Below are 15,219 nucleotides of genomic sequence, written 5' to 3'. Positions count from 1 at the left end.
TCCCATCTGTTTGTTGCAAGTGTTTTGTTATTCTTATGGGCCTATAGAGTCATCTTAATGCTTAAAATTTAAAGTGACAAAACATTTACCAACAATGTCAAATCATCAAATCAAACAAAATCATTTAATCATCCATCAAACATTAATTGGGAATTAGGCAAACAGACCAGAAGGCAACCATTCCATCTATTCACTGTCTATATTAATCATGCAATCATTGAACCAATCAGATCTGTCATGCCCTCAATCTGACATCAGATGAAAAGCAAACCTGCAGTATGGAAATTGTCTTATAATAAGACTTAACTAGTTTCCATAATCATGAAGCCTGGTCAACAAATTCATCTTCCACAACATTCTCTCCTTTCCTGTGAACCAAGAGATTCCACAATTGGTGGTTTTTAGCCCTTAACGAATCATTAGGCAACAGCCACAATACTAATGGAGAGGCATGCAATTAAGCTTGAGGGGACAATGGATTGTTGGAGAAGACACCTCTCTTGGGAAGGGGTAAGGTTTGTGACTCATTGTCCTCCCCCAATGACTATATAAGGTAGATATTCAATTAGTGGAAGGCATTGAAGGAGAAGAAAAGGCATCAAAGGAGAAAGAAGCAGATAATAATAATAAATTATGGCACACTATAAAATCTGCAATGATACGAGTATTTTATGATGTATACATTGCATAATTAATCTATTTATGACTATTTTGTATGGAATTATGTGTATACTTGTATGAGTACATACACATACACATACACACGCATACACATATATGCATACAGACATATTCACATATATATATTTTTATCTCTGATTTAATATATATTTCATTTCTTGTTCAAGAATGCCTTAATATAGGAGGTATGTATGAAATACTATGGATGTTTATATTCTCTGTCTGCTGTAAGTAGCCATGGCAGGGCAAAGAAGGATTACAGGCAAGAAAACACTGACAGGGTCACCTTCTAAGCACACCACCTCATGGTATATTACCGGGGAGTCCCATGGAGCCAAAGAGGGACAAAGGGGACTGCCTTTGGGCCTAGGAAGGATGGACTTTTTGGGTATCCTGTCGTGAATACTCTTCATAACCTCCATCATGGCAAATGAATGCTTAAGGATGTTCAATCATTTGAAGTAAGATAGAAATGGAAAGATTGAGGAGAACAATGATTGGACGCCTCACTAGATACCCGCCACCCACAAATCCCGCCCTCCTCGATATGGATAGCATGGGCCACATGAGGCCAAAAGGGATGGTATACCTGCTCTAGGGCAACCTATTAAGTCACCCCATCTTATCTCTTTTATGGTTGAGTCATCTTAAAATCGATTTAAGCAATCAAGTGTTTGATCTACATTTCAAAAATATTCTTATTTCCAGCTAAAGAATCTAATAATGAATGATTCCTAACAAAGTGAAAGGTATCTCTTAACCCTACTTGTTTTGATAAAATTTAACCTAGGGCATAATATGAGTACCCATAATTTGGGACATTACAAGCACAGAGTCGTTATTAAATTCATGGGGAATTAGATTGCCAGTAGTTAAAAGCTACATCAATGGGATACAAATAGTCATGACTGATAGGTCAATGCATAGACACAAAAATTATTATGAATAGTAGAGGGAAGTTGAAAAAATGGAAACTTACCTTTCTGGGCACATTTTGGTATGTGATATATCTTTTTCTCAGAATACACTTTATTTGGCAAGCAGAGAGTATTCAATATTTTGATTTAATTATATGAACTTTTTCTTATATATATTTTAAAGTTTTAATATACTACCATCCTTTGCTGTTGCCGGAAACTAATGTGCCCAATACACTGTTTTGGAAATTTAATGGGACGTATTATTAAGAGTCAGCATTCCATCTAAGTCAAGGCAATCCTTTATTTGTGAACATTAGTATTAAATATAATGTCTTATTGTTTGTAATTACTCTTAATGCTGAAAACAAATTTGATACCATGATTGTTTTCACAGTGATCCTTACATGTTTTTAGCAGTGTTTTTATTTGGAGACTCAACATATGCAATTCAAGATGATGGATCTTAAAGGAGTTTAAAACAAAAATGTTGTTCCCGTTATACACATTTTTAAATTTAAACATGACAGACTATGGAGGCTTGAATCTTTAATTTTTCTTTGTAGTTCTTGGGACTACTTTGTATTGAATTTTTTATTCAAATTGATATGAAGATGAATAATGTTGTTTGTGTTATCCTATAGCTGCTTTTTGGATTGGTATAATTGTAAAAACAGTAGGAACTATTGCTGTAGGACTATGGATCAGCAGGGCGAATGGACACAAATGATAGCTTGAGGCTTGCTAGTTTATGGCATTCTATGCATGCAATATCACAGCAATTGTCCCCTACCGTGGGCTGTATGGGTATTGAACTGCTTGAGGCAGATACATTTGATCTTCATTGCTTCCAATCTTTGACAGGTAGACTATGATCCTTCTGGTAATACATCCGTAATCTTAATTTGTTTGAAGAAATTCCCATTTCTGTGTGGCATTGACTTTTGTATCTTGTACTTTATGTTTCTATTCATTTAGAAATTTAGAATAGGACAAAGACAATTTTTTTGGTTTGGCAATTATTGTTTTTTATTAATAATAAAATGGAAATTGCAGAAGAACTGTACTAAAAAAACCCCTTGTTCCAATTGACAGTTTTTGATTAACATAAAAATCAGGTTTTGAAGAGACCTGAAATCTTTTACAACAAGATCTTGAATGAGTTGGAACCTACAACCAAAACATTGTTAAAAGATAGGAAATTGAGATCACTAGACAACCATGGGAATAAAATGCCCAAATCAAAGACATGGGATCTGTTGGTTCCCAAAACCGCAGATTGGAATCCTACGAGCCTTGCCTACTTGATGCTGGGATATCCAACCAGTTAAGGCCAACTTGACAGGATTGATCAATGTGATCCAAATCCCCTGTGTTTTTGGCTTTACAAAACCAAGGCAGGTGTACTTGATCCTGGACAAAACACTTAGATCCAAGACGCTCATAGGAGATTGATTAGAACACGAATGTATTGAAAGTTTTCCTAACGGCAAGAATTATAGACAAACTTTAAACTTGAAAATAATGAATAAATAAATGAATGTGATAATGTTTTAAATAAAGAATGAACACAACAAATAAATATATTAATTCCTCAATGGAAAGAAATGAAATTGTTGCCAGCATATGGATTACGATTCAAGAGTAATATAAAGACTATTGCTTAATTAAATGGGCAATTAGAGTCAATATTACAAGTTGACATGTACAACTTTATAAAGTTCAATATATTTAAATTATAAACAATTTTAACAATTCAGACGTGACAGATCAATTATATAAACGCAATGTTAAACTAGTCTAAGATGCACTTAACTCCTGTGATATGGAGACAAACTAGACAAATACAGAAACAATTAAATATTTCACAATATCTATGTTTATCAAGTTTAAAATGCATTAATGACCCAGTCCACTTGTCCAAACATTAAAATATTTATAGAATTTAAAAAATAATTATAAAGGACACAACTTAATAATATTTTAAACCATAATCAAATAAATAATATAGATACGAGTACAGATTATGCCAGAAATAGAAATTGCACATAGAGACACTCCTTACGGATGATCCATCTACTGCAAGTTTATATATTCGGATTGCATAAAATTTACCCAATAATTCAAATCCACGAGCTTTCTTCAATTGCTCATTTCCTTGCAAATGAAAGAATATAATATATCAAAGTGTGCATAGAATATGTAAAATTTTAAATATGAATATGAATTGTCCATTGTGTGTCACACTACTATTATTTATATAGGTAAAAAGGGTGCAAATGAAAAGGCACCACTCTTCACAATACCTAATCGCAATTTATAACTATGCGATTATATCAAAGAAAGAATTTGATTAAGATGAAGATTAAACTCCAAACATATAACTGCTAAAGATTTGACGGCAACTATGATATCCATTTTGGGTTCCTTTACATTGATTGCTTCAATCCATTGCAAGGCTCAGCCCACACAAATAAACCTCCAGTTATGATCGATATGGTGTGAGGAAATTGTGCATTCGATATCCACACAGTTTCATCCTAAAATCAGTCGCAGGCCCAATGCTCCTCCTTTGTGGATTAATGGACTCTCAAGCAAACTTTAATTCATTTGTCCACGTGTTACCAATAACTGCAACGAATCTTGACAAAGTACATGATTCTGAGTTTGCCGCTGTTGATACCTGATGTCTTTGGTTCGAAACTTCTTGCTCCCATGGTGATTCTTCATCCTGCAGCAACACATAGCAACATCAGATATCAATGATTAAAAAAATAAAGAAGACAAAAGTCCTTGGCTCTGGTCACTCTCTTTGGATGTGGATGAAAAGAAAGCTCTGTTTGGAATCTCTCTGAATAATAATCCCTTTGCCGTGGCAGTGTTTGGATGGATAGAAAGAAATACGACAGTGCATCCTCCAGTCTCAATTTAATAATCACAAAATTACAATACCAATTCTTAATTTGACTCCATATACTATAGAGAGTATTTATTGATGGGTCTCCAATGATTGCTTGTGTTTGTCATTACATATACCTGATGCTTTTAATCTTTTTGAAATGTTTGATATTACTGAAGTATTTATTTCCCCTTTCTAATATCATTTTAATACTGTTGCTTTTATTCCATCAACTGATGCATAATTGATCAAAGGCTTTTCATTCTGATGTTTGCATATCTTTTAGTTTTCAAAACTCCTTATCAATGCTTCAAGAAGAGGCTTTACTGAGGATACATAGACCAGTATATACAGCTGTATCTGCTAGCACTAATGGCAGATGCTTGAACATAAAATATTTCACTTGGCACAATTGACTGATACAGCCATCTCCTAAAGATAACATCCCATACTTGTCCATATTTTTCCTGTCAGATCTGCAAAGTCTTCCAGTTGATATCTGTACTTAACTCTTTTGAAAACAATCTTCTCTATATGATTTCATGGCTGCACCTAACTGCATATCCCTTTGTCTGGACTTTTAATTATCAAGTTGTAAGACATGAAACATTCACAATATTGTCTTCTGAATTATGACTATGAGTCGTGCACTTTCAGAATTTGATTCATATCATTGCAGGAGATATCTAATGTTGCGCTTTAAATACATAATCTTCTTAATGATTAGAAAATGAGATATGAATATTTGGCACCTTGTTATCATGCAGCCTATATTCCTCTTTGAATCTCAAGGCTCAACTGACTAAGATGAGACAATGAAGTTGGTTGGCTCTAATATGATCCCTCACGTACACAATAATATACTCTTTGACAAATTTCTCAATGTGCTTTAGAATCTTAACATGGATCAATGACAAGGCTTCATCAAATCTCCAACATCATTGCTTAAATGGAGACCAAAAATTTTGCAAAAATTTGAGTTCCATCAGGATCAATCAACGGACTCGTAAGAAAATACCAACAAGCACAGCCCAAAAGTTAAAACCAGAGAAAAGACCAGAAAAAACTCGAGACCAAGCACCCCCAACAAAACCATCAAAATTTACCTTTAACACCACCCTTATGGGAACAAAGAGTCATGTCAAAAGAGGGCTTAGATGTCTTAGCCTTCTTGCCCTTAAGAATTATACAACTCTCTTCCACTTTCGCTGCCTCATCATGTCAAGCTAACAGACCTTTCACTGGACCACCAACATCCTGAGAGTGAATGCCTACAAAGAAAACATCCACCAACTCAGGGGCCTTGTCAGATATCCTCCCTATAGGCAAAGCAAAATCACAGATGCCACCAGAAATGCTGGCCAAAACACACTCATGGGAAATAGCTGACTGGGGCACATTCCCTGTTGCATTTGGGGGTCAACTTGAGGATCATGCCTCTGCACTCTAGCCTCAACAATCACACCATTAGTAACCAGATCAGCCTGAGAGGAAGACACAAGACACAGAAAACAATCCTCCACAACCACATGGGAGAGACTCCTTTGAATCTCAGATTTCTTCTCAACCGTATAATGCTGTACTGAAGCACCTTTCCACCACACAGCGATCATTTTTATTTTCTCTAATCCATATTGAGCTGCCGCATGACCAGTTTTAAAACATCTTCTACACATGAAAAGAATCCCTTCACGAGACTTGATGTTAGTGCACATGCCATAATGTGGATATTGATGTTATGAAGAATGTCACGTGACTTGATATTCTTAAGCATATCACATCTTTTGATATCACAAGCAAGGTGATATTGTTTTTTTATTTTAAATATCGGTAAGAGGCCGAAGCGAAAGTTAATTATTATTATTTGTTATGATTATTTATTACGATTATTAGTTAATCTCGAGTAGTTTCACACCCAAGACCTCCCAGATAAGAGGCTCACAGTTTACCATTGTGTTGTAGGCTCTTGCTTCAAGCAAGGTGATATTGTTATGATCTATACTTGGATGAGTATTATTTTTCCTAGCTAAGAGGGAGTGTTGAAATGATAGCTTTGTTTAGATAATAATGAATGATAACATCAATACAATGATTTGAAGATTATATGCGTACACATACATCAATATATATTGTGTATATTGATGTATGTATATACACATTTATATCAAACCATCATATTGATCTATCACCCACAATAATCTGAATATTAATTCCAAGTATAGTACTGATTTAATCGATCTGTACTTGATCGATTTGTACTGCCATTTATATGCATAGATGGCAAATCAATATATGAGAAAATGGTACAAATATTCATCAGATCCGAGTCTGATTATGTTTGCACATATTACCAACAACTAACCACCTTAATTACCTTTGTGGTGGTGCTGATTTGAATCGGTCTTATCAAGGAAACAAATTATAGGTTATGGAGAGACATATCAATGAATCTATTCATTGACATGTCTCCAAGAGTTATACATATATCCAAACAGATCGGTCTTAGAAAGTAAGTACAGAAATCAAATAGTGCAAACCTTTCTAAGAGTTCGAGCACCATCAAATATTCATATTCAGTATTGTAATCACAATAATCAGAACCCACCATTCTTGGTTTAGATTTATATAAACATTGAAACTAATAATTACCTTCATTCTGATTATAATCTGCAAAAGAAACAAATTGTTAGTAAGATTATTGTTCAAGAAAATTAAAAGATATACATATTCCAATCTGGTCTTTCAACTTTAACAAAAATAATTAGTTTTTTATTATATTAGTTCACAGTTCAAACACCTCATTATATTTGGATAATTGGTTTCCTCTAATGTAGGATCTACAATTCCTATAAATATGTAGCCTGTATTGAATAAAATATGAAGCAAGATATTCTGTTGTGTATCATTTTTTGCTGCTTATAATATTCTGCCTGAAATTTCTTTAACAATTGACATTTCAACTTGAACATGGAAAGCAGTATTTCAAACTGGGGTAAATGCCACCACTGTGCTACCACATGCCCTTCTTGCACCTCTGCCCGCCCCATTTTCACTCCCACCATGTTCATGGGTTGCTACGTTACCCAGGCCTTCCCCCGAAAAGTTGTCAGCCAATTTGAACTTGGCTTGTCCTTATCAAATTCTTCCCTCTTCGACCCAAATTAAATTACCATCTCCCAATCATTTGCATGGTCACGTATTACATGCCGCATTTTCTTCAACTCTGATTTCCTCCATTCTTTGTTTTTTTGTGCTTGCCAACACAAGAAAGGGTGAATGTGGCTAGGGTACCCAGGCACATGTACCCAGTCTCCAAATTCTGTGTTGAAACCCCTCCCTAGTTCCACATGCTGGAGAAAGGCACCCAAGCCTAGCCTCCAGTCCGGCCTCACGCACCATTTCACAATGCTCCTCACCTCTTCCACACTGTCAACTTCAAGTCCCCAAGCACATAATACGGAAGAAATGCCAGTGTTGGTGCAATATTTGTATTTCAGTGATCAAATACTGCATACCCAACAACCATCTCACCATGATCACGAAAAAAGGATCATCAGTTGCAAATACAATTTTCAATCTTTATTGATAATCTTGCCCCTAAAGGACATTTGCAGCTTTGTCGCTTGCAAACTAAAATTCGCTAACATGTCGATTGGCGCCTTCCTGATTTTCCTCTTCCTCCACAAATGCAAATGAGGATTTGCCTTTCATTCCTTCCTTTACAATAAGTCTAGCTCTGGGCAATGTGCACATTAATATTCTGTACTCTGTATCGCCTCAAATCTATTGCCGTCATTCCTTCATTAATGAGATTACCTCATTCCCCTGTCACCTGCTGCCAACGAATGACATGCCCAAGGGGCCATCAACTTGAATGGTGCGTTAGCAACATTTCAAGTCTATGTCATGAAATCACATCTACTCCCAATTTAGATAGTGCATCTGCAAGGGAGTGTTACCTTCTATATAAATATGTGATATTTTGAAATTACAAAAGCTCATCAACTTCTTTTCAATCATCGTAACGATCTTATTTTCCATACATGAGATCAACCATCGCAATGCCTTTCACTATAATCTACAAATCACCTTTAAGATGCAATTAATCCACCCTAATTTGTTTAGCCATCTCAACTACTAGAAGGGTAGCTTGAGCCTCTGCCTCATTGTTGGTGCCATTTGCAAGTTATTTGGACTCAACCATGTAATATCCCGAATGGATATTCTACCAATTTTTCTTATGAACAGATTTAAGCACATAATAGTTATGCAAACCAAACCAGTAACATAAACCAGCAAATAAACTTATAAATGCTCATTAAAATACCTCAAATACATCATTGCATTACACATCAACAATACAATAACCAGATATCAAAATCCAATCTTAAATATAGCTACACAGTCAGATTGGAGAGAGACTATAAATGCACTTGTAATCTCAAATGTGAATTCTGTGCAAATCCACCACACATTATGAATTGGGGCTACGTCCAATCCACCCAAGAAGAACCCAAGGGTTTGCATCCTTGGAGCCTGAATAGAAGCTGAAGTTTTATTACGTTGTCCAAAGAGAAACCAAAAAATCAATCTCAAATCCAAGCATGTTCAAATGAATGAAGCTTTCGCCTTTTATACTCAAAACGATGACCCTTCAGTTCCTTTTCCCTATGCATTCATCTTTTAATGCTCAAAATGATGACCGTTCAGTTCCTTTTTCTTGTCCTTTCGTCTTTTCCTTCCGTGTGAATCTGCTATAGATGATGAATTGGGGCTACATCCAATCCACCCAAGAAGAATCTAAGGGTTTTCGTCCTCAAATCCTAAATAGAAGCCGAAGTTTCCTTACGTTCTCCAAAGATAACCAAAAAATCAATCTCAAATCCAAGATTGTTCAAATGCATGAAGCTTTCCTCTTTTATGCTCTAAACGGTGACCCTTCAGTACCTTTTTCCTTTAACTCCCTTAATAATATTAATTCGACCCATTTTATAACTTTTCATTAAGCTCCCTTAAGCCAAAATTAATATTTTATGAATTTGACTTTAGAATTCTTAATGTCTCAAAATGGGGACATTACAATTCCTCCCTACTCGAGATTGCTTTCCCTCAAGCAATCATGAGTTCATAATCCGATACTAGGGTTCCATGTCCATTTGCAAGGTGCTTCATAGCTTGTACTGGTAACTATATAATCAAGAAATGCCAAACTGCAGAACCAACAATAAGAATGCAACCAGTCTACCACTATGATCCTTGGATCCAAAATAAAAACCTGTGTGATGTCCCTTATATCACCCACAAACTCCTGTAATACCTGTGTCCATGAAGAGAATAATATCTGCCAAATTACCTCATAAACCATAACACCCTGCTGAAAATCGTGGAGTAATTCAATAGTAGGTGTCACAAAAGTAAACATCTCAAAAGAGGACTCAAAAAGCCATCCTGTCTCACCTCCCTCAATTGTGTAAGGACATACATCAACACCAACTATCCAACATGAGAAATCCATCATAATCAAAACATATCCAAGAAGATCAGCAGACTCTTGTCACACAACTCTGACTTCATCTTTACCATGCTAGGATTGGTGAAGTCCATCAATGAAACCCAACTCTGCTATACTTTGGTCTGGAAGAAAACAACTCTCACATCCATTGTCCATAAGGAGATACAAACCGCTAAAGGAATTAGCAACCTCATAACTACAACAAACCTCTATAAGACCCCTATGGATGTGCTGACTCTGCAAGTAATCCAACTGGTGGTAGATGACACCATAATCACCATGTAAACCTGTATCTGCATAACACCTCTGTTACATATAAGAAAGCAACTCACTCAGATACATATCACTACAGTGAAAAACTGTCTGGTGCCCCTGTAAGTTACTTGATTCAAATACTTGCAGCCTCTAATACCATCTTCCGAAGATGGTAGACCTTCATCCCACAATGGATGATACAATCTCTAAGTCAATCCAAACCTGTGACTCATCAAATCCCCCACATGTGGATCAAACGAAACGTGATGAGCACTCATCACTGTATAGTCACAATGCATAATCTCAACCTCCGTCAATGGCTCATCATAAAATACAATCTGCCGACTTGAAGTGGATGAATCTGGCTTAACCCCATCAGCCCTGACACTATCATCACTGGCCACCTCCTCAATGGTCATATCTGAATGTTGGGCTCAATTAGAGCATGCCAAATCTAATTTCTGATTTAACTCAGCAATCTGATTTTCTACTTCACGAAACACCTCTAAAGTAGCCTCAAGGGTGTCCTTGGCATTCATGAGCTCATAGGTACATACGTCTACTTCTGCTTCCTTCTTCCTCAATGCTTCTGAGTAATTTTGTGTAAGGTCAAGGAGATGATCCCGATATGAAAGGTATAGGTAATCTGATTTCATTGTTGTCATTGCTTCTTCAATTATTTGCAAATGTGAGAATTCCTTCGGAGTCTATTCTGCTTCCTTCTTCATCAGTAGTGCTTATGAGTAATTCAGTGTAAGGTCAAAGAGATGATCCCGATCTATAAGGTGTAGGTAATCTGATTTCATTGTTTTCATTCCTTCCTCAATTACCTGCAAATGTGAGAACTCTTGGAATCCTTTTTGTCTTCTCTCTAATTGTTCCCTCTAAAAGTGTTTTTTCAACCATCTCATAAATGTTATCAAAATGTGACAGCTGCAATATTCTTTTGTCTGTTTTTTTCATTTAACTTCTCCAAATGAGGTGAACTAATAGGTGTATTAGATAAGTGAAATGCATATGAGGTGGGAGAAAGTGTATCATCATAAATATTCATACCATCAATGCCATCATTTATTGTGAAAAAGAATTAGGGGCAGCATCGTAATCGGAAATAACAAGGAGAATCCATACCATATGTCGTGACCCGCAAGTCTGAATCAAAATCAGCATCAACACTCACAAAAGATGTTGAGTCCTTATCATTGATTAATTGGACAATCTCCTCCAAAGTTTTATCAACATGCTTATCAAGAGTACTAGTGTCTGCAGCCCTGCCAGAGACCTCTACCTCCATATTACTGATCAATAAACCTGTACCATGTTTAACATCTACATGATTATGAGAAGGTGTGCTAGTTGGTTGCTCTACTTTTTCAAGACCACTAGTAGGCTTGAAAAAGTAGAACAAATATCTGTACTTATCTTCCTCATACAAATATCTGTACCTATCTTTCGCAAGGAGATCTTGGTCTATTTCATAATATCTCATTTTTGCCATATCAGTCCTGTTTTGTAGATTTGGATGAAGTCCATATAATCAATAAAAGGTAAATTTCTTTGAACATGTGGAAGAAGTTTGTTGTATTCACCATACATATCAAGTACCTCTGTTCTTACATCAAATTGTGAATTTTGGACTAATTGTTGTTGTAATTTAACTAGATCTTTTCTGACTTTTTCCAGGCCATGTGTCTTTCCCATAACTCCTTTAGTGGTATTATAATCAGGCATTTTGTCAAACAATTCCCATGCACTTACCAACACATTAATACCTGTAATGATATCAAGCAGTTTTGCTCTTTTCTTTTATTCAATAGCAATCAACATAGTGAAAATGTCCTGAGCCTTGTGTTCTTTGCACTTGAGGATAATGCCACTGTTCCAACTGCACGCTAACAAAACTCCAGAACTCTTCCCTGTGACTCCTGCTAAAAATTACTCAACATATATCCTCCAGCCAATTACAATAAATCTGGGCCAAACACCAGTCTCCCAGAAACACAACTTGTTTCTGAAATAATGGCTAGGTAGTCTTGACGTCAGGCCCTGGAAGGTGCAAACTCAAAACATACATATTGGATTTGGCATGTACTTTGTTATTCAATTCCTATCAGGGGTCGATCTGCTCTAATCCTTGAATTCTGGGCAAAGACCATACAATTTGCCAACCCAATTTGTAGGGTTGGGTGCTAGAATTCCCTGCAAAGTTGGATGGTATAAAACCATTTTAAACAGCTATAATTATTCATTTTTGCTTCCTCTACTACACCTCATTCGTCATAAGCATAGCCACAAAAGTCTTTTTTGGTATTAGCTCCTTGAGGAGAATAAAGAGAAATTTATTCATTGAATCGAACTACAAATCATGGTCAGCAGGCCATAGAACTTGGATGGGAGTGCTTCATCTTTGATCTATGTATTGGGAAAGTATTCTATTTGGAGTCTGAATCATGGATGGGTGCCTTTTCAATCTTGTTACATATATCTAGAGGATTTAATGCATGTTGCACAAGAGCAATGAGGGGCTAAACTTCTTTTTGAATCAATTAATGATGACTATCCATAAGCTCCTATTAGGGTGAATATATAACTGGGGGCACCTAATTATTTCCAGACGAATGTTTTCCAAGCTATCATGAATATGCCTAATGTTTCTCTTTCTTGCTTTTGTACTTCTCTGTATTTGACTGTACTTGGTAGGTCTTTTATTTGTGTTGGATGCTCATTCACTTGACTGCCCTGCTCAGTTTGCATAAAACTCAATCTCATATCAAGTCTTTACAGCAGTACAACTTGACACAAAATAGACATCAAGGGGCTTGATCACAATGTTAATGGCTAGTTGTCGACAAGATGTTATTTACAGATTATATGATTCAGAACAAGATGTTATTGCATTGCCCACCCTTGCAGGAACAAAGATTTTTGTGGTCAGTGAACCTGGAACCCAGGGTATGGAGCTACTTCTGAAATCAATATATGAATTGTACACAGACTATGTCTTGAAAAATCCTTTTTATGAGATGGAAATGCCAATCAGGTGTGAGCTTTTTGAGCTTAATTTGGCACAAGCCATCCGCAAAGATAAACCAGTGTTTGGTGGCCGATAATTGTTTCACTGTGGTAATTGTTACTGTTTTAAGGTCGTATGAAATACAAATGCCAGGGCTTTTCAAAAAAGGTGAAGCGACATATATTATATCTGTGATTGTTGCAGATAAGTAGATGGCAACAGGCTTTCTTATATTTGCAGGCGGTGACTGTCACTTGGGTTTTGATCAAGAAAATCAGGAGATAGTTTGCTACTGCATAAGATTGATACTATAAAAGCATGTTAATGTACCTATGGCACTTAAATGCAATGACCTGGACAAACATTTTCCTTCCAAATAATTGTAGATTTGGCTTTTTATTTGTTTGGGGATTTGAGAGTTTCCACTATTTACCATTATAGAATAAATATGTTGGGCATGTCTGATATGTATTCTCTTTTCATTGGAGTACTCTAAAACATTCATTTTACACATAATTATAATTGTGGCGTACTTGTTATGTTGGGCATGTCTGATATGTATTCTTTTTTCATTGGAATACTCTAAAACATTCATTTTACACATAATTATAATTGTGGCGTACTTGTTATAGTGGAAACTGCTTAAGAAAAGATTATGTTGTGCTTGGACACAAACAAGGTAGCTTTAACATTAGGTCAGATAAATAGTAAATACAAGTGTTAAATATCTTGGTGATTGATTGTGTGAATGCTGTCTATAGCTGCCAAAAAGGTTTTGAGATCATACATGAAATGAAGGGCTAAAAAATAGGCTCTGACAGTAAAAGGTCATGATGCACTATTTGATGTTATACTCCTGTCACTGATGCTCAATGTTTTCTAGGTTGTTACTCCACATTTTCATTCTCGCTTGTAACATTAATTTATTTGTAATTTACCAATTCTACGGAAGTAACATGGAGATGGGCTGGCTTTGTGACATACCTTCTTTGTAGTTTACTCTGTTAAAATAATTTGCGCTCTGTGCAATCGAGTCCAACAAGAAAAAATTACGTTATTGGCATTTGGGTTCCGGTTGATTGATCATTTGTAGATTTTCAGCAACTTGAGCTCAAATGAAATTATCCACTCCTGGGTACTGTTTGTGTCAATTTCGCTAATTTGGATAAATGCTGTAAAAAAAAGTGATTCAGAGTTGGTGATTTTTTTGCCAAATTTTCTTGTCAAATGTACAACCCTATATTTGTGTACTCTAGATTCTTTGTATTTCCCATAACAAGCTTTTCTAGATGATTAGATATAAGGTTTGAATTAAGGTCCAATCTTGTTACAACTATTTTCTTTTCTTTTTGAGATATTGAGACCTGCTTCAGGATGAACACCATATGATGGCCTGCACCTATACCCCTTCATCTGCAAATTTCTAGTGGCAGTATTACTACCTAAAGTCTCGTATCTATTTCACTTCCCACATCTTTCAGCACTATCTGGCCACATAAATGCACGTCCTTGAGCACTATTTGGCTATGTTCTACTTACAATCACTACACCTTGTTGGGGAGAGTGAACCTCGGTATTTTTCATTATAAGAACTAAATGGGGAGAGTGAACCTTGGTTTTTGCATTGTAAGAATTTAAAACTAAATGGGGAGAGTGAATCGTGGTTTTTGCATTATAAGAATTAAATAGCCCAACCAGTAGACCACACACATTGAGTCACAACAAGATTACATTTGTCTTATTTCTTGAATTGGAAAGGTTTGTTTACCATTCTGTACTTGCAATAGAGTTTCCATTTCTTTCATACCTGATCAGCTTTATATAAGCTATGGTCAAAGTGCTTTGGACCTGTTACAATGGAAACATTTTTTGGTGACATGATAAACTTAGAGAGAGTATTTCAAATTGGAGGTTTGAATATGGGAGGCAGTAGGGGTGAAGG

At 35.9% G+C, this 15,219-nt stretch overlaps 1 protein-coding gene across 6 annotated transcripts in view; it reads left to right on the top strand.

Moving 5' to 3' along the window:
* Positions 1-13,735, top strand: part of LOC149542513 (uncharacterized) — a 47,762-nt gene extending 34,027 nt beyond the window's left edge. For 4 of the 6 annotated variants that reach the window (XM_089797448.1, XM_089797447.1, XM_089797446.1 and 1 more), the window contains 2 exons: positions 2,294-2,462; positions 13,178-13,735. In XM_089797448.1, the coding sequence (XP_089653574.1) occupies positions 2,294-2,462; positions 13,178-13,374 (366 nt within the window). In that variant the 3' untranslated portion in view covers positions 13,375-13,735. Of the gene's footprint in view, positions 1-2,275; positions 2,463-13,177 lie in introns of all 6 variants that reach the window. The other 2 variants (XM_089797450.1, XM_089797449.1) reach the window with 1 other exon arrangement.
* The last annotated feature ends 1,484 nt before the right edge of the window (positions 13,736-15,219 follow it).

Source organism: Cupressus sempervirens, chromosome 8 (genome assembly GCF_028749045.1).
Source record: "Cupressus sempervirens isolate cs-2001-9-10 chromosome 8, ASM2874904v1, whole genome shotgun sequence".
NCBI lineage: Eukaryota > Viridiplantae > Streptophyta > Pinopsida > Cupressales > Cupressaceae > Cupressus > Cupressus sempervirens.
The sequence above is the reverse complement of the archived record's forward strand: the minus strand, read 5'-3'. Positions and strand labels throughout refer to the sequence as shown.